This window comes from Hemitrygon akajei, chromosome 1 (genome assembly GCF_048418815.1).
Source record: "Hemitrygon akajei chromosome 1, sHemAka1.3, whole genome shotgun sequence".
Classification (NCBI taxonomy): Eukaryota; Metazoa; Chordata; class Chondrichthyes; order Myliobatiformes; family Dasyatidae; genus Hemitrygon; species Hemitrygon akajei.
In genome coordinates, this window is record NC_133124.1 from 140,779,045 (window position 1) to 140,802,408 (window position 23,364).

General features: G+C 40.9%; 1 protein-coding gene across 1 annotated transcript in view; it reads left to right on the forward strand.

The window, feature by feature from the left end:
- The window catches only part of LOC140722147 (regulator of G-protein signaling 22-like), a 180,465-nt gene that overhangs the window by 136,843 nt on the left and 20,258 nt on the right, over positions 1 to 23,364 (forward strand). Inside the window, exons 15-16 of the mRNA XM_073037212.1 lie at positions 4,179 to 4,341; positions 14,244 to 14,402. Coding sequence (XP_072893313.1) covers positions 4,179 to 4,341; positions 14,244 to 14,402 — 322 coding nt within the window. The remainder of the gene's footprint in view (positions 1 to 4,178; positions 4,342 to 14,243; positions 14,403 to 23,364) is intronic.

The window sequence follows — 23,364 nt, forward strand, 5'->3', positions numbered from 1 at the left end:
TTAGCAGTTCAAACACCATCATCAACTATTTAAAAGTTATAAAAAGGATAATTCTCTATTGTGGCACTACTTAAGAGCCCAAAGCATTAATTTGTCACTTTCAGACGAATACCCTTTTGAAATCAAACAACATCAACAAAAGAGCTTTCACAGAAAAGGATCATTGATTGAGTTTTATCCATCTGGCAGCATTTCAACTTACAAAGCCTGGGTGTCACAACAATAAATACAGTTTTTTTGACATTTTGCCTCAGACAAAGTTTATCTTAAGGATACAACAACAAATAGAAAATCAGAACCTAATATTATGAATCTAAAGAAAAAAGATATCATTGAAGAAGGCAATCCCAAAATGTCAATTCATAATTTAAAATTGGCAATTTATATTCTTCATTATTCATAAGTCTGAGATACCCATCTGCTTCAAGGAAGCTTCAAACAAGAGGAAAACTTCTTTAATGACTATCATCCAGTACCATGTATATCCACTGTGACAAAATCCTTTGAGAGGTTGATCATGAAGCATATCAGCTTCTGCCTGAGGAGTGACCTAGATTCACTCCAATTTGCCTACCTTCACAACAGGTCAACAGCAGAAGCCCATTTCATGGGCCCTTCATTATGCTTCATTGGTTGGTAAGTTGATGGAGAAGACTTTGAGACACAGGATTTATGAACATTTGGAGAGGCTGAATATGATTAGGAATAGTCAGCATGGCTTTGTCAAAGGCAGGTCGTGCCTTACGAGCCTGATTTAATTTTTTGAGGATGTGACTAAACACATTGATGAAGGTAGAGCTGTAGATGTAGTGTGTATGGATCTTAGCAAGGCGTTTCATAAGGTACCCCATGCAAGGCTTATTGAGAAAGTAAGGAGGCATAGGATCCAAGGGGACATTGCTTTGTGGATCCAGAACTGGCTTTCCCACAGAAGGCAAAGAGTGGTTGTGGAAGGGTCATATTCTGCATGGAGGCCGGTGACCAGTGGTGTGCCTCAGGCATCTGTTCTGGAACCTCTACTCTTTGTGATTTTTATAAATGACCTTGATGAGGAAGTGGAGAGGTGAGTTAGTAAATTTGCTGATGACACAAAGGTTGGGTGTGTTGTGGATAGTGTGGAGGGCTGTCAGAGGTTGCAACAGGACATTGATAGGATGCAAATCTGGGCTAAGAGATGGCAGATGGAGTTCAACCCAGATAAGTGTGAGGTGGTTCATTTTGGTAGGTCAAATATGATGGCAGAATATAGCATTAATGGTAAGATTCTTGGCAGTGTGGAAGATCAGAGGGATCTTGGAATCCGAGTCCATAGGGCACTCAAAGCTGCTACGCAGGTTGACTCTGGTTAAGCAGGCATACAGTGCATTGGCCTTCATCAATCATGGGACTGAGTTTAAGAACCGCGAGGTAATGTTGCAGCTATATAGGACCCTGGTCAGACCCCACTTGGAGTACTGTGCTCAATTCTGGTCGCCTCACAGGAAGGACATGGAAGCCATAGAAAGGGTGCAGAGGAGATTTACAAGGATGTTGCCTAGAATGGGGAGCATGCCTCATGAGAATAGGTTGAGTGAACTCAGCCTTTTCTCCTTGGAGCGACGGAGGATGAGAGGTGACCTGATAGAGATGTACAAGATAATGAGAGGCATTGATCGTGTGGATATTCAGAGGCTTTTCCCCAGGGTTGAAATGGCTAGCATGAGAGGGCGTAGTTTTAAGGTGCTTGGAGGTAGGTACAGAGGAGATGTCGGGTAAGTGTTTTACACAGAGAGTGGTGAGTGCATAGAATGGGCTGCCAGCGGCAGTGGTGGAGGTGGATACAATAGGGTCTTTTAAGAGACTCCTGGATGGGTACATGGAGCTTAGAAAAATAGAGGGCTATGGGTAAAGCCTACGTAGTTCTAAGGTAGGGACATGTTCGGCATAGCTTTGTAGGCCAAAGGGCCAAAGTGCTGTATGTTTTCTACGTTTCTATGCTCTGAATCAATGAAGATGCATACATCACAATGTGCTTCATTGACCACAGTTCTGCATTCAGCACTATCATCTCCTTGAAGCTAATCACTAAGTTTCAGCTCCTAGTTCTCGATACCCCTCTGCACAACTGGATCATTGATTTCTTCACTTGCCGACTCCAGTCGGTTCAGACTGGTAACAGTCTCCATCTCCACAATCACCATCAGCATAGGTGCACGTGAAGACGGTGAGTTAAACCCCCTGCTCTGTCTGCTTTATGCCTATGATTTCAAGGCTCAGTACAGCTCTAATGCCATATTTAAGTTTGTTGAGAATGTTGGCTGAGTGAAAGATGGGTGACAAATCGGCATATAGGAGGGAGACTGAAAATCTGGTTGAATCGTGCCACAGCAACAATCTCTCACTCGATCTCAGCAAAACCAAAGAGCTGATTATTGAGGAAGAAGTCGGAGGGTCATGTGCCAGTCATCATTATGTCACTTTAAATTCCTTGGTGTTGTAATATCGGAGAATGTGTCCCAGCATGTAAGTATGGCAAAAAAAAAAGTACAGCAGTGCCTCTACTTTCTTAGTTTGTGCAGATTCAGTATGTAAGTTACAGAGGAAGGTTGAACAAGTTAGGTCTTTATTCTTTGGCACGTAGAAGGTTGAGGGGGGACTTGATAGAGATATTTAAAATTATGAGGGGGACAGATAGAGTTGACGTGGATAGGCTTTTTCCATTAAGAGTAGGGGAGATTCAAACAAGAGGACATGAGTTGAGAGTTAGGGGGCAAAAGTTTAGGGGTAACACGAGGGGTAACTTCTTCACTCAGAGAGTGGTAGCTGTGTGGAATGAGCTTCCAGTAGAAGTGGTAGAGGCAGGTTCGATATTGTCATTTTTTAAAAAATTGGATAGGTATATGGACAGGGAAGGAATGGAGGGTTATGGGCTGAGTGCAGGACGGTGGGACAAGGTGAGAGTAATCGTTCGGCACGGACTAGAAGGGCTGAGATGGCCTGTTTCTGTGCTGTAATTGTTATATGATTATATATATATGGTCATCTAAAACTTTGACACACTTTTATAAATGCACAGTGGAGAGTATCCTGACTGGCTGCATCACAGCCTGGTATGGAAACACCAAAGCCCAAGAATGGAAAGTCCTGCAAAACTGGTGGATATAGCCCAGTCCATCACAGAAAAAGCCTTTCCCACCGTTGAGCACATCTATAAGGAATGCTGGAACAAGAAAACAGCATTCAATGCCAAGACCCCCTACCATGCAGGGAATGCTCTCTTCACGCCTCTACCATCAGCAGGAGTTACAAAAGCCTTAAGACCCACACCAGCAGGTTCAAGAACAGTTAGTGTACTACCCTACAAACATCAGGGTTCTGAACTAGTGTGGATAACTTCACTCACCTCAACTTTAAACATTCCACAACCAACAGACTCACTTTCGAGGAATCTGCAACTCAAGTTCTCAGTATTTTTTAAATTTGCACAATCTGTCTTTTGCACATTGGTTGTTTGTCGGTGTTTATTTTATGTATAGTTTTTCATAAATTCTATTGTATTTTTGTATTTTCCTGTGAATGCCAGCAAGGAAATGAATCTCAGGGTTGTATATGGTGCCATATTATGTGGTTTGATAATAAATTTACTTTAAGGCGCAGAGCAAATGTTTATGAACAAACCCAGAAAGTCACATCGTTTTGCTGACCTCTCATCAGAGCTTCTCAAAGTTTCTTCAGGCAATTTAAAAATTATGTAACTGAAGAAAGATTAAAAGTGGTTGAACTCATGGATTCTTCAGAAAAAGTTTTAACATTTTGTCCTTAAAATATGAGAGGAGCTGTTCAACTCGCATCTACAGAAAGGAAAGGGACAAAATATGATTTCTCACAAAATGAATCTATAAGCCTTCATTGCCATCAACTTACTAAGTTTTAGTGAGGTATCTGATCTTGAGTTAAGGATGAAATCAGCTACATTCTTACTCTCTCTAGCTGGGATCATTTTAGTTGTTTTACCAGTGCCTGTTGTTGATAAGTATACTTCCCTGTATAAATAGCAATAGTAACCACAAGGTTAACATACAGATCCCAGTCTGATTAATTAGTCTTGAGCTTTAGCCAAATATTGCAATACAACACTGTTTTAATAGGAGTTTATAACAGTGAAATATTGCTCATTTGTGGGCATTTATCTTTTGTAGTGTGGATCTTAATTGCTGGTTGGATATTGAGCATTTTAGAAAAATACCACACAATGCAGAAGAAGAGAGAAATAACAAGTCCAGAGAGATAAAGAACAAATATTTGAATCGAAAGTATTTCTTCGGGCCCAGCAGCCCTGCTACAAAAGCACAACAGAATGAAGTAATGCCTGAATATTTGTTTTAAATTAATTCTTCATACAGTAATAGTTTTATTAATGTACAAGATGTGAACATCACCAGCAAGGCCAGCATGTAAGGGTTACAATTAATTGCCCCAGAGAAGCCAATGGTGGGCTGTTGCCCTGAACTCCTGTCATTATCGTGATCCTTGTGTAGGTAGCTCTAGGATTAGTCCCTATGCTGATGGTCATTGTCCTTCATGGCAGTAGAGTGTCTCATAAACATCAAAAAAATGTTGGAGTGGCTTTGGCTGTGCATTTTATAGACTGCTGTAAATTTTATAGACACTATCCACTGCAGTCGTTGGTGCACCTGTGATGGAGGGAATTAATGTTTATGATGACAAATATATTGACAACTAGTTTCTTTTGCCTTTTGAATTGTGTTCAAGCTGTACTCATCTAAGCAAATGGAGAGTATTTTTTTCACATTCCTGACATGTCCATTATAAAATCCCACTTAGGGTGGATGTCAGAGGTAAGTTTTTTTACACATGGAACACCCTGCTGGGGGTACTGGTAGAGGCAGATTCATTAGGGACATTTACTAAACTCTTTAATAGGCATAAGGATGATAGATAGGAGGGTTTATAGGAGCTAGATTGGTCTTAGAGTAGGTTATAAGGTTGGCATAGCATTGTGGGCCAAAAGGCCTGTTCTATGTAAACATCCATTTTAGATTTTGGAAGTCTTTGTACTGTCAAGAAGTGAGTCTCTCTGCAGGTTCACCAGCTTCTGACTTGGTGACCCCGGGGATGTTGACAGTGGAAGAATTGTCCATGATAATACCAGTGAGTGTCAAGGGTAGATTGCTGGACACCTTCTTTGACATTTGCCTGGCATTTTGTGGCATGCATATTATTTGCCACTCATCATTCCTCTCCCCCCCCCCCCCCCCCACTTGCACCATGGCTGCCTAACACTCACTGGTGCAAGCACTGAATGTACCATAGTCTGAAGAACTGTGAATGGAATTGAACTTTGTACAATCATCACAACAAAGCTCTTCCCCTCCACTACCTTGTAGGCCACCCTTGAGCAAGGTGTAGCCCCCTGAAGCCATGGGAGCAGGTGGTGGATGGTCATCTGAGCAACTGGTGCATATCACAAATCCTGGTTATGTGACCACTAACACCAGACAGACAATCTCTGGAGTATTGATAATGGCTGGGGTCACCTGTCTTGTAAAGACACTGTCCAGATGAAAACAATGGCAAATCGATTCTGTAGAAAACTTTGCCAAGAATAATCATGGTCGTAGAAAGACCATCATCACCTACATCATATGACACATTACAAATGAACAATCATCAACAAATATATCTGCATTTGGTTTATGGTTGAGCCATGTGATTGATGGACTAACTGAAGATAGTTGAGTCAAGGTCATTACCCTGAAGAACTCCTACAGTGACTTTCTGGAACTGGGATGATTCAATTCCATCAACTATGAGCACCTCCCATTGTGCAAGATATAACTACAGCCATAACAGTGTTTCACTTTGAAGTCAGTTTCACCAATGCTCCTTGATGTCACTCTGGTTGAATAATGCCTTGATGTCAAATCCACTACTCTCACCTTGTCTCTGGAATTCAACTCTGGTCCTTGATCGGTCAAAATTTGTGTTGAGATCTGGAGTTTATTAGTCATGGAAAATCTCACATTTGGTGGCAATGTATAAATTCAGGAAGGGTAAGATGAGGAAATACAAACCAATACTCATAAAGGGATCAGAAGTGGAGAGAGCAATTTCCAGTTCCCGGGTGTCAAGATTTCTGAGGATCTAACCTGGTCCCAACATGTCAATGCAGCTATAAAGAAGGCAAGATAGCGGCTATACTTCATTAGGAGTTTGAAGAGATTTGGATTGTCACCTAAAACACTCTAAAACTTGAATAGATGTACCATGAAGAGCATTTTGACGGGCTACATCACTGTCTGGTATAAGGGGAGTGCAGGGGCTACTGTACAGAACCGAAAGAAGCTACAAAAAAAAATTGTAAAATTGTCAGTTCCATCTTGGGTACTAGCCTCCGTAGTATCCAAGACAACTTCAAGGAGTGGTGCCTCAGAAAGGTGTCGTCCATTATTAAGGACCCCCTTCACCCAGGACATGCCTTTTTCTCATTGTTACCATCAGGAAGAAAGTACAGAAGCCTGAAGGCACACACTCAGCGATTTAGGAACAGCTTCTTCCTTTCTGCCATTCGATTCGGTGGGAAGGGATGGGGGGGACGAATGGGCAAGGGAGTCACGTAGGGAGAGATCCCTGCGGAAAGCTGAAGGATGGGAGGGAAAGATGTGCTTGGTAGTGGAGGTGGCGTAAGTTCCGATCTCCCTCCTGGCACTTATCCTTGTAAGCGGAACAAGTGCTACAGATGCCCTTACACTTCCTCCCTCACCACCATTCAGAGCCCCAGACAGTCCTTCCAGGTGAGGCGACACTTCACCTGTGAGTTGGTTGGTGTGATATACTGCATCCAGTGCTCCCGTTGTGGCCTTTTATATATTGGTGAGACCGGATGCAGACTAGGAGACTGTTTCGCTGAACACCTACGCTCTGTCCGCCAGAGAAAGCAGGATCTCTCAGTGGCCACACATTTTAATTCCATGTCCCATTCCCATTCTGATATGTCTATCCATGGTCTCCTCTACTCTCAAGATGAAGCCACACTCAGGTTGGAGGAACAACACCTTATATACCGGCTGGGTAGCCTCCAATCCGATGGCTTGAACACTGACTTCTCTAACTTCCGTTAATGCCCCCCCCCTTCTTACCCCATCCCTGATATATTTAGCTTTTTCCCCCTCATCCTTTTTTTTTCTCTCTTTCTGCCCAGCACTCTGCCTGTTCTCCATCTCCTTCTGGTGCTCCCCTCCCCCTTTCTTTCTCCCTAGGCCTCCTGTCCCATGATACTTTCCCTTCTCCGGCTCCCTTTGCCAATCACCTTTCCAGCTCTCAGCTGCACCCCACCCCCTCTGGTCTTCTATCATTTCGCATTTCCCCCTCCCCCTCCTACTTTCAAATCTCTTACTATCTTTCCTTTCAGTTACTCCTGACGAAGGGTCTTGGCCCAAAACATCGATAATGCTTCTTCCTATAGATGCTGCCTGGCCTGCTGCGTTCCACCAGCATTTTGTGTGTGTTGCTTGAATTTCCAGCATCTGTAGATTTCCCCGTGTTTGCTCTATAATCCCTAGATTTGGTCTCCCCGATCGTGGGAATAGCATGTTATGGCCACCTTATCTATGCCTCTCATTATTTTAAACATTTCTATAAGATCACCCTCATTGTCCTATGTTCCAGGGAACAAAGGGCTAGCCTAGCCAGCCTCTCTCTGTAACTCAGGCCCTCTGGTCCCAGCAATATCCTCATAAATCAATTAACCACATCTTTCCTATAACAGGGTTATAGCTCTTATTATAGACTCAAAGAGTCTAAAACCTTACATGCAGTGCAAGTGCAGCCTCACCAATGACTTACACAACTGGAACATGATGTCCCAGCTCCTCTACTCAGTGCCCTGAGTGATGAAGGCCTGAATGCTAAATACCTTTTCCACCACTCTGTCTACTTGTGAGACTGTTTTCAATGAACTGGGAACTTGTAATTCCAAGTGCCCCTGTTCCATTACACTCCCTAGTACCCTACCATTCATAATACGAGTCTGATTTAAATTTGACTTTACATAGTGTATCATATCACATTTATCTGTATTCAAATCTGTTTGCCCCTCCTCAGCCCACTTCCCCAACTGATCAAGATCCCCTTGCAGTCTATGATAACCTTCAACAATACCTCCTAATTTTGGGTTATCTGCAAATTTATTGATCAAGCCATGTGTATTTGCATCCAAATCATTTACATAAATAATTAATATAAATAGCAGTATAATTGAAATACTCACACAAATGGAAGATGCAACAGTTCAATCTAACACTATTGTCTTCAACTAAAGTATATTACAGTAAAAAGCGAGGACAGTAAGGGTGAAGAGAAACAGCTTTGGAAAACTAAGGAAATAAAAGAAGGCATCAAACTAAAAGCAACACACACAAAATGCTGGAAAAAAAATCAGCAGACCAGGCAGCATCTATGGAAAGTGAATAAACAGTTGATGTTTCAGGCTGAGGCCCTTCTTCAGGGCCATCAAACTAAAAACTCATGCATACTAAGTCGGCAAGAGCTGTGGGAAACTGGAAGATTGGGAACACTAAAAAAAACAGCAATAAATCACTAAGCAAGTAATAATGAAAGTAGATTATAAAATGTAAGAACAGGTAATAAAAGATTGTATAATGCTTAAATTGAATGTTGAACCTTCAGAAGATGACATGAGGGAATTAATATTGGCTAATGTGGAAATGGGCAAGGCCTTGAGCATTTATTGTGTGTTGGTTTTCACTGTGGAGAACAGATCTAACATGCCAAAGGGATGCGGTGGGAGTTGAGGATCTTGATACAATTGCTGTCACTAAAGAGGTAGTGATGAGAAAACTGCTGGGCAAGACTAGAAGACCAGTAAACAAGTTCCCTAGGCCTGCTGAGATGAAAGAAATAGCAGAAGTCATAGCTGACACATTTCTGATAATTTACTAAAGTTTTTTGGACACTGGTCAGGTCTCGGCAGATTGGAAGACAGTGAATATCACACCACTGTTTAAAAAAGGATGTAGGCAAAAGGTGGAGAACTATAGCCCAGATAGCTTAATGCCTGCAGTCAGGAAAATGATTGAAGCTATTATTAAGGAAGAACTAGTGAGACTTCTAGATAGAAGTGGTTCCATTAAGCAGACACAGCAAGTCCTGTTTGACAAACTTACTGGACTGCTTTGAGAATATAATGAGCACAGTGGATGGAGGGGAACAGTTGGATGTTGTGTACTTGGATTTCCAGAAGGTGCTTGATAAGGTGCTACAGAAAAGACCTATCCACAAGATAAAGATGCATGGAATTGGGGATAATGAATTAGTATAGATAGAGGATTTGTAAATCAGTAGCATGCAGAAAGCTGGAATAAATGTCTGGTTTTAATAATTTGGAAGATGGGACCATGTATGATGTATCTAAGTTCGCTGATGACTCTAAATTGAGTAGACGAGCAAGTTGTATAGAGGATGGAGAGAGTTGGCGGAGAGATATAAATAGGTTAAGTGGTTAAGGCAGGGAGGGATCTGGCAGATGGAGTACAACATTGCTAAATACAAGGTCAACAACTTTGGAAAGAAAAATAGAAGGTAAGATTATTATTTAAAATGGTGAAAGGTTCATGCTGTTGTGCAGAATGACTTAAGAGTGCTTGTGCATGAATTGCAAAAGATCAGTGTGGTTGCAACAGGTTATCAAGGAGGCAAATGGAATGTTGGCCTTCACTATGAGAGGGATTTAATTTAAAAGCAGGGAGGTTATGCTGCAACCATACAAGGTAACAGTGAGCTTGCACCTGGAGTACAGTATGCATTTCTGATCTCCTTACTTGAGGAAATACCTACTGGTTTTGGAGATGGTGCAGAGGAGGTCCACCAGGTTAATTCCAGAGATGAGGAGGTCAGCCCATAAGGAGAAATTGAGTCACTTGTGCCTATACTCGCTGGAATTCAGAAGAACAAGAGGGGATCTTATAGAAATGTATAAAATTATGAAAGGGCTAGATAAAATAGAAGAAGGAAAATTGTTTCTACTGGTAAGTGAGACTAGAACTAGGGGACTTAGCCTCAAGATTTGGGGAAGTAGATTTAGGACAGAGATAAGGGGGAACTGCTTTTCCCAGAGAGTAGTGAATCCATTGAATTCCCTGCCCAAGGAAGCAGTAGAGGATGCCTCATTATGTATATTTAAGACATGGTTAAATAGATTTTTGTATTTATGGGGAGGAAGAAAAATCAGAGCTGAGTCCCTGGCCAGATTAGTCATGATCTAATTGAATGGTAGAACAGGCTCAACAGGCCAGAGGGCTGACTCCTGCTCCTATTTCTTATTCCTAGGCCTCTCTAGTCTCACTCGAAGTCCAAGGATACACTTTGTCAGATCCTGTAGATTTATCCATTCTAATGTGTTGTAAGACTGTAAATATCCCCTCTTTGGTATGAAATGAATTCTTTTCAAAACATCTCCCTTTTTTTCCTCCCATCTCTAGTAAATATCAAGGAGAAATATCTATTAAAAATCCTGCAGATTTCCTGTTGCTCAAGACATCGGCAGCCCTGATGATGTCCAAGGAGACCTATTCTCTCTCTAGCTACACTTTTACACTTAATATAGCCATTGAATCTCTTGGTATTTACCTTAATCTTACCTACATACTCTCTCATTACCCTCCTAATTTCCTTCTTAAGAGTATTCTTAATCTTTGGTCAGGTTATGAATGGTAGTAGACAACTAAACAGTGAAAGGAGGAGGCTCCAAAAATATCTCCATTCTCAATGATGGCAGCACTCAGCACCAGTGACCTAATGGCAAGTTTGAAGCACTTGCAACAACATTTAGCCAGAAATACCACCTACTGTACATTATCCATTTGGGCTTCTGCCTGAATCATCATCATCACCAAAACAAGTTGCCAGATAACTAAGTTTACTCTAAATAAGATCAAGAAATAGCTGCACGCAGAGGATACAGCAAAGGTTATGGGACCAAACAACATTCCATTATTGAAGATGTGTTGTCTCGAAGTAGCAGTGCCTCTAACCAAGCTGTTCCAGCTTTTACAATATTGCCATCTATCCAACAAAGCTAAGGTACATTCACTAAAAATGGGCCAAATCCAGTCAGGCAAAATACTGTCCAATTTGTCTACTCGCTGTCAACTACAAGTAATTCCCTAATAATCACAATTAGTTTAAACAGCATAAAAATTCTCTTTGTAGTTTCAAACAAGATTCATTGAATCTTCAATTTCACAACTCTTTGTCACACATTTCTTTAATTTACTTTCTCAACCTTCAAAACTTACTACTTGTATTTAGACATTATCCACACTTGGTCAGCCTTCTTCTTTTGCCTGTTGCATCATTACCGTTTAGGGCAGCAATGAAGGGCTTCCTTTGTCATGTAGGTAGCTTCCTCTTGGTTTACTGTCTGTCATACAAGTCCCAGGGAGAGACCCAGGAACACTGCCGAACACAGATATAGAAGTATTCTTCGTTGTTATTTCCAAAACAGTTTTGTTTGACCAGTCAGTGTTGTTAGCCTTGAGCTGAACCCCTGAACCTGGAGGAAGAGTGGACCACTCTTAGTCTGGCCTCTACCCTTTGACCTATTCTGCATGGGTGACCCCTACAAAAGCCAAAGCATAAAGCCCTGACTCCAGCCAGCATAGCTTTCAGGTCATTGAGGCATGCAAGCCTCCAAACCTTGACATAGTTGTGGTCCTCTTGGAGGTTGTTCAACCTGGCTGGGGTTCAATCTTGACGAGTTCTCTGAATCCCTGACTCAGAGTCATGTCCTTTAATGGTTTGTCTCTAGGGTCATAAGACAACTTTTTGTACATTTCTTGGCATACTTTCCAAAGATTGCCATTTCAATCCTAACCATATGAGTATGTGTAACACTATCTTGGCCAAGTTCTCAGGTTGATTCAGTCCAGCTATCAATCATGTGGCCTTCCTTCAGTTTGTATCTTTGTTCTTGATGGCCAGCATCTCTTTCTAGCCAGCAGTATCCTCCCAGAACTTAATGAGATACTTGACATTACTCTGGCTGCTACCTGCCCTACAGCACAACAGGAGTACCAGAAGAAGTTCACTGGTTGAAAAAGATGGCTCGGCACTACCTTCTGATTGCATGCCTTGTCAAAGATGTCCAGGATCTGAAAATGTGTTTCTATAAATGGTTCATTACTAGCTCTAAAATAATGTAAGTTGGGAATTTTGGGCTTGATGTGCTAATGTTATTCATTGAGCTAACAAGGTATTTCTGTAACTAACGAGGTTATGCACAGTGCAGATGATAAACTTACAGAATATGTATCCATGAAAACTCAAGAATTAATAGAACATTTTAAAAATATGTCTCCATTATTTTTGAAATACAAGAAAGACTGCAGATGCTGGAAATCTGGAGCAATACACGAAATGCTGAATGAACTCAGCAGGTCAGGCAGCATCTGTGGTGTGAAATGGATAATCAACGTTGATTGACCATTTCTCTCCACAGATGCTGCCAGAACTGTCAAGTTCCTCCAGCACTTTGTGTATCAGCTCCCATTATTTTTGTCCATTTTAAGAACAAATTCATGGACGAAGGGCTACAATTACAAATCCCTTCATGAGTTCCTAACATGGAATCTTTGCATGTAGGTCACATGTAGATGATGTAAGATATGTGCAGTTAAAGGATTAGAGACTCTTGTTGTATCCATCAAATAAAGTACAGAAGTGATTTAGTTATTTTCTTTCTTTAATTTCCATGGATACTGACTATGTTACCTGAGCAATAGTTGGCCAACTCTTTCCCGGCTGATTTCCACCACTACCAAAATTTAAAATCAGCTCTTAAATCTTTTGGTTTCTCTTTGCATCAATTTCCCTGATGTATGATTGCACTGGGAATTTAAACATTTAATAGAAAACTTGAAATGTTAGATATTTAGACATAAACTGCAATTCTATGAAGCTAGCTTGAAAGACTGCCATGTGCACATATAGGGAATTTGATCCCTCCAATTAACCTTAATATATACATTTAGGAGACACATTTCTTGCACCAGCATTGCATAATTATAATGCTATTTTTAAGAAATCAGTGGGCCAAATTACATTGACAGTTTGCCAGTAGATTTGTGAAGATCTCACTGCGGGCTGAATTATTGGCTTCATGGCCAAGTTTGCAAATGATACAAAGACAAGTGGAGGGGCAGGTAGTGTTGAGGAAGCAGGGAGTTGCCAGAAGGACATAGATTAGGAGAATGGGCAAAGAAGGCAACTGTAACATTAGCATTTATTTCAGGAGGACCTGAGTATAAAAGCAGGTTATAATGCTAAGGCTTTATAAGGAATTCGGCAGACTGCATGGAGTATTGTGAACAGTTTGGGGTCCCTTAGTGAGAAAGGGTGTGCTGGTATTGGTGAGGGTCCAGAGGAGGTTCATGAAAATGATTCTAGGAATGAATGAGTTATTTTATGAGGAGTGTTTGATGGCTCTGAGCCTGTACTTACTGGAGTTTAGAAGAATTAGGGGGGATTTCATTGAAAGGCCTAGATAGAGTGGATGTAGAGTGGATGTTTTGTATAGTGTGGGAGTCTAGGACCAGAAGGCACAGTGTCAGAATACAAGGATGTACCTTTAGAATGGAGATGTAGAGGAATTGCTTTAGCCAGAGTGTGGTGAATCTGTGAAATTCATTGCCACAGATGGCTTGTGAAGCCCTCATTATTTAAAGTGGAGGTTGATATGTTCTTGGTAAGGGCATCAAAGGTGATGGAGAGAGGTCAGGAGAATGGGCTTGAGGGGCATAATAAATCAGCTATGATGACTCAGTGATTCGAATGTCTTAATTTTGCCACCATGTTGTACGGTCTTATTAATATATTTTTATTTTTGTATTTTGCTCAGGTGTTTCTAGATGTCTCTGATGATCAAACACAGGAAATAATGCAAAGGTTATCTTAGTTTGCATTACTCAAAGACTAGTCACTATTTATCACTATTTGCCTTCAAAATATTGTGTGGTTCTTCATGATAGCGAAGCTTCGTTAGGCCCAACTTACCATACGACTGGGAGGCTTCAAGATTATTAGTAACTGGGCCACTATTAAAGGCTAGAGTGGGTGGGGAAGTGGTTGCCGAGGTGATATTGATTACAAGGAGCATGCTCAAACTGGTGCATTCCAGCCAAGTAATTCCAAAATGTTGAAACCATTAAAAAATTATCTTTTTCTAGATAATGATGTTAGCTGGAGGATGGGGCAAATTGCTCCATGAACAATTGTCTTCAGAGGTTCTAGTTGAAATACAAAGGTGTATACGAAGACATATGGAAAATAAATGGTTGCCAATGTTCCTGGCCACACCAGAGTTTGCTGAGAGACACCACATGCAGGTACTGCAATTCTGCAATTCACCAAATTATTTATCAAGCCTTAATGGTAATGTATTGTTTCCTGTAAACCTCACATTGAAATTTCCTGCATAACGTTCACCTCTTATATCCAGACAACCGGAACATGTATATCACACTGTTGTTCATTGACTGCAGTCATCATTCAACACCAACCTTCTCTCAAAGTTTATTGTCAAGCTCCAAGAGCTGGGCATCTGTACCTACATCTGTAATTGGATCTGCGACTTCCTCACAGGAAGATCACAATTAGTACAGATCAGAAACCCCATCTGCTCCTCATGGACATCAACACAGGCATATCTCAAACTCTGTACTTGGACCCCTTCCCTACTCTCTCTGTGCATATGAATGCATGGCTAAGCATATTTCCAGTGCCAACTTTATATACACCAATGATGTGGGTAGAAACTCAGATGTCCAACAAGGAGGCTGTTTGAGTGGTGCTACACAACAACCTTTCACTCAGTGTTAGCAAGACCAATGAGTTGATTGTGAACTTTAGAAAGGGGAAGACAGGTGACCATGCACCTGTCCTCAATGATGGAAAGTGGGAACAACTGCAAGTTCCTTGGTGTCAACATCCGGGGGTCAAAATGCAGATACAGCCATGAAGAACATACACCAGCATCTCTACTTGTTAAAAGCTTAAGGAGATTCATTATGTCATTGAGGACTGACAAGGTTCTGCAGATGTACAGTCGAAAGTATTCTGACTGGTTGCATCACTGGCTGACATGGAGGTTCCAATGCACAGTGTCACAAGAGACTGCAAAAGGTTGTAGACTCAGCCAGCTCCGTCATGGGCAAAACCCTCCCCACTTTTGAGGACACCTTCAAGAGGCGGTATCCATAATTAAAGACTTGCACAATCCAGAAGCAGCCCTCTTCTCATTATTACAACAGAGAAGAAGGTACAAGAGACAGAAAACACTCAACATTTTAAACCAGTTTCTTCCTCTCTACCTGTCATTTCTGAACAGTCCATAAACTTATGGACACTATTACTCATCTTTAGATCACAGAAACCAGCCTCCCCTTCATTGACTCTGCCTAGACTTCTCACTTCCGGGGTTAAACAGCCAACATAATTAAAGACCCCACCCACCCCAGAAATATTATCTTCTCTCTCCTTCATTAGGTAGAGATAAAAAAAATCCCAAAGTATAAAACCACCAGGGTCAAGGACAGGATCTATTCCATTATTATAGGCCTATTGAATAGTTCCCCAGTAAAATAAGATGGACTCTTGACCTCACAGTTTACGTTATTGTGACCTTGCACCATACTATCTACCTGCACTACACTTTCTCTGTAACTATAGCACTTATTTTGACATTTTGCTATTGTTTTACTCTGTTCTACTCAAAATGCTTTTAATGAATTGATTAGTGTGAACAGTTTGCAAGACAAGTTTTCACTGTACCTCAGTACATGTTAATTAACAAGTTACAGTGCATTAACAAGTTAATGTTGTTAGTGAGACTTGGTTGCAGGAGGGGCAGGATTGGCAACTCAGTATTCTGTAGTCCTGTTGTTTTGGACATGACAGAGTGGGAGGGATTAAAGGAGGAGGGGAGGCAATACTAGTCTGGGAAAATGTTACAGCAGTGCTCTGTCAGGACAGATTGGAGAACTCGACTAGTGAGGTGTTAGGGGTGGCAATAAAAAATAAGCAAGGTATGATCACTTTAATAGGACTATATTACAGACCATTCAACAGTCCAAGGGACTTAGAGGAATAAATTTGTAAAGAGATCACAGACTGCTGCTAGAAATATAAGGTTGTTATAGTAGATGATTTTAGCTTTCCACATATTGACTGGGAATCCCATATTATAAAAGGACTAGATAGGATAGAGTTTGTCAAATGTGGTCAGGAAAGTTTCCTTCATCAGTCTGCAGAAGTCCCAACAAGAGAGCATGCAATATTGGATCTGCTATTAGGGAATGAGACAGGGCAGGTGACAGAAGTTTGTGTAGGGGAATATTTTACATCCAGTGACCACAAAGCCATTAGTTTCATAGTACGGTAAATACATCTGGTCCATGGGTTAAGATTAAATTTTGATGGTAACAGAAATAATTTGGCAAGTGCTGATTGGGACAGGCTGTTTTCTGTCAAAGGTGTGCTTGGAAAGTGTGAGGCCTTCAAATATGAAATTTTGAGAGTACAGAACTTGTATGTGCCTGTCAGAATAAAAGGTAAAGATAACAAGTGTGGGGAACTTTGGTTTTCAAGAGATATTGAGGCCCTGGTTAAGAGAGAAAAAAAAATCAGGAAGGCAAAAAGGCAGCATGAAGTTGCTCTAGCAGACAAGATGATGGAGAATCCTAAGGGTTTCTACAGGTACATGTAGCCTGGGGAAAAATACACACGCAGGACAACAAATACTTCTTCATTGTCTTAAATTCCTTTATCTGTTTTAGATGTTTTATTGCAGAAAGAGGGCATCAAAATAAAAACAACAAAATAAATAAGAAAAACAGTTCCCGCTATTACAATCTCAGTTTAACTTCAGACCACACCCTTGTTACGTATCCATTAGGAAAATAACTAAAACAAAATATACAAAACCAATACAGTAGTGGCAATTCTAAAAAGCAATACAAACAACATTAGAATCCCACCAAACCTGTACATTATACACATCAAAAATATGAATAAATACATCTCATCTCACTAAGAGAGAGACTGACATAGAACAATACAGCACAGTACAGGCCCTTCAGCCTATGATGTGCTGACTTTAAAACCTACTCTAAGATAAATCCAATTCTTTCCTCCTGGATAGCCTTTCATTTTTCTATTGTAGGATAATGTAATAGGTGACAGATGACACAAATTGTTCATAATTGAAACTGTACTACATAATTCATAGACACAAAATGCTGGTGGAACGCATTCCGGGCCAAGACCCTTCGTCAGGTTCATTAGTCCTGACGAAGGGTCTTGGCCCGAAACGCCAACAGTGCTTCTCCCTGCAGTTGCTGCCTGGCCTGCTGTGTTCCGCCAGCATTTTGTGTCTGTTGCTTGAATTTCCTCGTGTTTGCTGCATAATTCATAAATGCTTTCATTGAGTTGTGTTCACTTTAAGAGACGGTGTCTGGCGTAATGACATCAGTGTAAGGTGACTTTTGGTTGGTTTGTAATGGAAGTAAAGGGCTGTGGCTTTTGTTCAGCTCATAAAATGACTCAGGCAATCCCAGAGTTACTAAACAACATATTGTAACTTTGAAGCTGCGGAATTTTAGAAGCAGCATGCTACCACGTGGTTGGCATGGGCAGAAGCCCATTTCATGCTGCAAAAAATCACCATGAACAATCCCAAATCTTATTATGCCATAGCATCACTAAATAGTTCCACTGTAGCCAGAGTGGTGAGTCTACTCAAACCACCTGCACATGATAAATATGTCAATCATATTTGACACACACATGCTTAACTTCCAAACACATATAGGTTAGACCTTGAAATGAGTTCTCCTTGCTCACCCTAGTAGGCCAATTAAGGAACTTCGCAATCATTCTATCCAGCGCTGATCAATTTACTCGCAAAAATCTTTCCTCACCAAACCTGGGGAAAGCATTCGAACATCGTTCTTTCTAGAACATGGCAAGTGGTAGCATGCTGCTCACAAAATTCTACTCCACCCATGCAAAATGACATCACCATTTTCTCTTAAAGGCACAGGCATCTGGTGTAGCATTAGTGCACTTTAATAAAAAATGTTTACATACATTGAGCAAGAGGATTGCTAGTGATAAAATTGGTCCTCTGGAAGACCAGAATGGTAATCCATGTGTGGAGCCAAAACATATGGGAGAGATCTTATGCATTCTTTGTATCCGTATTTACTTGGGAAACAGACACAGAGTCTTTAGAAGTGAGGCAAAGCAGCAGCAACTTCATGGACCCTGTACAGCTTTATAGTGGAGGAGGTGTATCTTACCCTGAGTCAAAAAAATGTGGATAAATCCCCAGGGCCTGACAAGGTGTTCCCTCAGACCCTATGGGAGGGAAGTGCAGAAATTGCTGGGGCCCTAACAGAGATATTTAAAACATCCTTAGTGACAGGAGAGGTACCAGAGGATTGGAAGATAGCCAATGTTGTTTTGCTGTTTGAAAAAGGCTCTAAACATAAACTAGGAAATTATAGGCTGGCAAGTCTGGTATCAGTTGTGGGAAAGTTATTGGAAGATATTCTAAGGGACCAGATGTATAAGTATTTGGATAGATGTGGACTGTTTAAGGATAGTCAACATAGCTTCTAGGTCATGTCTAACCAATCTTATAGAGTTTTTTGAGGAAGTTACCAGGAAAGTGGATGAAGGCGAGGCAGTAGATGTTATCTATATGGAATTTTGTAAGGCATTTGACAAGATCCCACATATGAGGCTGGTCAGGAAGGTCACTCAGTGTTCAGGATGAGGTAGGACCAACCAGGGTTGGTCTTACATAGAGACTGTAGGGCACTAAGGAATGTGGTAGAACAAAGGGATCTGGGAGCTCAGGTACATAAAGTGGCATCACAGGTGGATAGGGTTGTAAAGAAAGTTTTTGGCACATTGGCCTTCATAAATCTATGTATTGAGTACAGGAGATGACGTGTTATGTTGAAGTTGTATAAGATGTTGGTAGGACCTGATTTGGAGTATTGTGTGCCGTTTTGGTCACCTACTGACAGGAAAGATGTAAACAAGATTGAAAGAGTGCAGAGAAAATTTACAAGGATGTTGCTGGGACTGGAGGACCTGAGTTAGAAGGAAAGATTGAATAGGTTAGAACTGTATTCTTTGGAACGTAAAAAGATTGAGAGGAGATTTAATAGAGGTATACAAAATTATTAGGGCTATAGCTAGGGTAAATGCAAGCTGGCTTTTTCCACTGAGGTTGGGTGGGACTACAATCTGAGGTCATGGCTTAAGGGTGAAAGGTGAGAAGTTTAAGGGGGACATGAGGGGAAACGTCTTCACTCTGATGGTCATGAGAAGTGGTCCATGCAAACTTGATTTCAATTTTAAGAGAAGTTTGGATAGGTTCATGGTTAGTAGAAATATGGAGGGCTATGGTCTAGGTGCAGGTTGATGGGAGTAAACAGTTGAAATGGTTTCAACGTGGACTACATGGGCCAAAGGACCTATTTCTGTGCTGTACTTCTCTAGGACTCTGTAATGATGAGGCACTGGTAAGGCCTCACTTGGAGTATTATGAGCAGTTTTGGACCTCTTATTTCAGAAAGCATGTGCTGACTTTGGAATGTGTTCAGAGGAAGTTCAAGAGAATGATTCTGGGAATGTATTGCTTATCGTAAGAGGACCAATTGATGGTTCTGGGCGATTACTCACTATAATTTAGAAGAATGATGGAGGATCTATCGAAACCTATCAAATCTTGAAAGGCCTAGATAGCGTGGATATGGAGAGGATATTTCCTCTGATGGGGGAGTGTAGGACCAGAGGACACAGCCTCAAAAAAGAGGGACATCCATTTAGAACAGAGATGAGGAGGAATTTCTTTAGCCAGAGGGTGGTGACTGTGCAGGCAGCAGCACATTGCCACAGGCAGCTGTGAAGTCCAAGTCATTGGATATACTTAAGGCGGAGGTTGATAGGTTCTTGATTAGTCAGGGCATGAAAGGTAATGGGAAGAAGGTAGAATGAGGTTGAGAAGGAAATGGATCAGCCATGATAAAATGGTGGAGCAGACTCAATGGACCAGATAGCCTAATTCTGCTCCTATGTCTTATGGAATGAAGCCGTAGCTTACCCTGCCACTCCTTTGCTCTTGGATTCAAGCAACAATGTCATTACATCTTTTACAGCTTGAAAATGTCTTTTCTATAACACAGAAAGAAAATCTACACAGAATACTTCAGGTGTGGCTTCATCAATATCTTGTGCTTCCACAACATAATATCCCGACTCTTACAGTCAATGTGAAACACTTTCACCACCCTGTTTACCTGTGATGCCTCTTTCATCGAAGAATATTCTTGTATTTTTTGATCCCTCTGTTGTACAGCATTTTTCAGGGCCCTACTGTTCACTATGAAGAACTTCACAAAATGAAGCACCTCATACTTAACTGGTTGCCATTTCTCAGCCCACTTACCCAGCGGATTAAGATCCTTTTTTAATTTTTTATAACCACTGTCTACAACAGCACCTCTGTGTTATCTGCAAACTTACCAACTGTAACTTGCTCAAAGTTCAAAGTATTTATTATCAAAGTATACACACATTATACAACCTTGAGATTCATCTCCTTACAGGCTCAAAAAAATCATTTATATAAATGATGAACAACATTTATTATCGAAGTATACATACATTATACAACCTTGAGATTCATCTCCTTACAGGCTCAACAAAATCATTTATATAAATGATGAACAACATTTCAGGGTCTAGATCTGAACCCTGTTGTACCCACTAGTCACAGATGCCCACTCCAAGAAACACCCTATTCCCAACACCCTCTGCTTTGTACCATCAAACCAATATTGTATCCACTTCACTACTGCTGATCTTCCTGGATGCCATGTGATCTAACCTTTTAGGCTAGCCTTCCATATGGGACCTTATCAAAAGCCTTACTAAAGTCATAGCTTGCCCAACCACTCCCTTGTTATCATTATTAGGTCTTCAGGGAACACTATTAGATTTGTGAGACATGATTTCTCACGTTCTGAGCAGTGCTGACTATCCTAATCACTCCTTGTCTATCTAAATACTGATACCCACTGTCCCTCAGTATCTCTACCAGTAACTTGCCCTCTATTCATATCAGGCTCACTGGCCTATAGTTCTCTGGCTTGTCTTTGTTGCCATCTTTAAATAACAGCACAATATTAGTCACCCTCTAGTCTTCAGGAACTTCACCCATGGTTAAAGATGATACAACTATCTCTGCAAGGATCTCAACAATTTTATCCTCAGCTTCCCACACAATCCAAGGATGCACTTAGTCAGGTTCAGGGAATTTATCAACTTTCACGTGCTTTAGGATTGCCAGTACCTCCTCTTTGGTAATTCAGAAATGATTCAAGACATTGTAGCTATTTACTTCAGTGTCTTAATTTTCATGGTCTTCTCCACAGTAAAAAAAAAGCTGATAAAAATGTTCTTTAAAAATGTCACCCATCTACAATGGTTCCATACATAGATGGGTCATTTTGATCTTTTAAGGGGACCTATTCTCTCCGTAATCCCCTTTTTACTCTTAATAAATCTCTTGAAATTTTCCTTAAACTTGGATGCCAGATCCTCTTATGTTCTGTTTCTGCCATCCTGATTTCCTGCTTAAGTGTTTTCCTACACTTCTTGTATTCATTGAGGGATTTGCTTGATCCTAATTGCCTAAACCTCAAGTACTGCACACTTTTTTCCTGACCATATCATCCATCAGGACTTCCTAAACATGCAAGGCTTTCCTTCCACCCTGACAAGAACTGCTGTTGAACTCCTGATAGCACCATTTTAGAGCCTCCCACTTTCAATCATCCCTTTACCCTCTAAGAGTCTCACCCAATTGACATCTACAAGTTCTTGCATAGTGCCTAAGAAATTGACCTTGCACCTACTTACAACCCTTATTTGTGGATCAATTCTACCTTTCTCCAAAATAAACTAATAGAATTATGGTCATTGGCACTAAGTGCCCTCTCACTAATACACCAGTCACTTGCTCTACCTTAATTTCTAAGAGGAGATTCAGTGTTACACCCTCTCTACTAGGGCCCTCCATATTTTAATTAAGGAAACTTTCTTAGACATATTTAATGAGTTCCACACTGTACAAGACCTTTGCTGTATTGGTGATCCAGTTAACATTAGGGAAGTTAAAATATTTATCACTTCTTGGTGTAAGATAAAGCTACTGAGATAATTCTGAAAGCCTAACCTCTGAAAACCACTCCTTTCCTCAGCTATATAATGTATCTGGTTTTGAAAGAAGCCAGTCTGGAAATTAGCAGTTTACCATTGATGGTTTATAGCAGTAGCATAACAGTTAGCATAACACCTATTATAGCCCCAGTGACCCGGGTTCAATTCCCACTGCTGAAATTTGTATGTTCTCTCTGTACCTATATTTCCCAAATATTGATTTGCATCTCCCTAGAGTGAGGGTTTAGATGGTGTGGAGTTTGTTAGGTGTGTTCATGAAGGTTTCTTGACACAATATGTAGATAAACCTACAAGAGGAGAGGCTGTACTTGATTTGGTATTGAGAAATTAACCTGGTCAGGTGTCAGGTCTCTCAGTGGGAGAACATTGTGGAGATAGTGATCACAATTCTGTCTCCTTTACCATAGCATTGGAGAAGGAAAGGAAAGACAAGTTAGGGAAATGTTTAATTGGAGTAAGGGGAAATATGAGTCTATCAGGCAGGAACTTGGAAGCATAAATTGGAAACAGATGTTCTCAGGGAAACGTACTGAAGAAATGTGGCAAATGTTCAGGGGATATTTGTGTAGGGTTCTGCATAGGTATGTTCCAATGAGACGGAAAAGATGGTAGAGTACAGGAACCGTGGTGTACAAAGACTTGTAAATCTAGTCAAGAAAAGAACAGCTTACATAAAACTAGGTAATGATAGAGATCTAAAAGATTATAAGGCTAGCAGGAAGGAGCTTAAAAATGAAATTAGGAGAGCCAGAAAGGGCCATGAGAAGGCGTTGGCAGACAGGATTAAGGAAAACTACAAGGCATTCTACAAGTATGTGAAGAGCAAGAGGATAAGATGTGAGAGAATAGGACCAATCAGGTGTGACAGTGGAAAAGTGTGCATGGAACCAGAGGAAATAGCAGAGGTAATTAAAGAATACTTTGCTTCAGTATTCACTGCGGAAAAGTATCTTGGCCATTGTAGGGATGACTTGCAGCATATGGAAAAGCTTGAACATGTAGATATTAAGGAAGAGGATGTGCTGGAGCTTT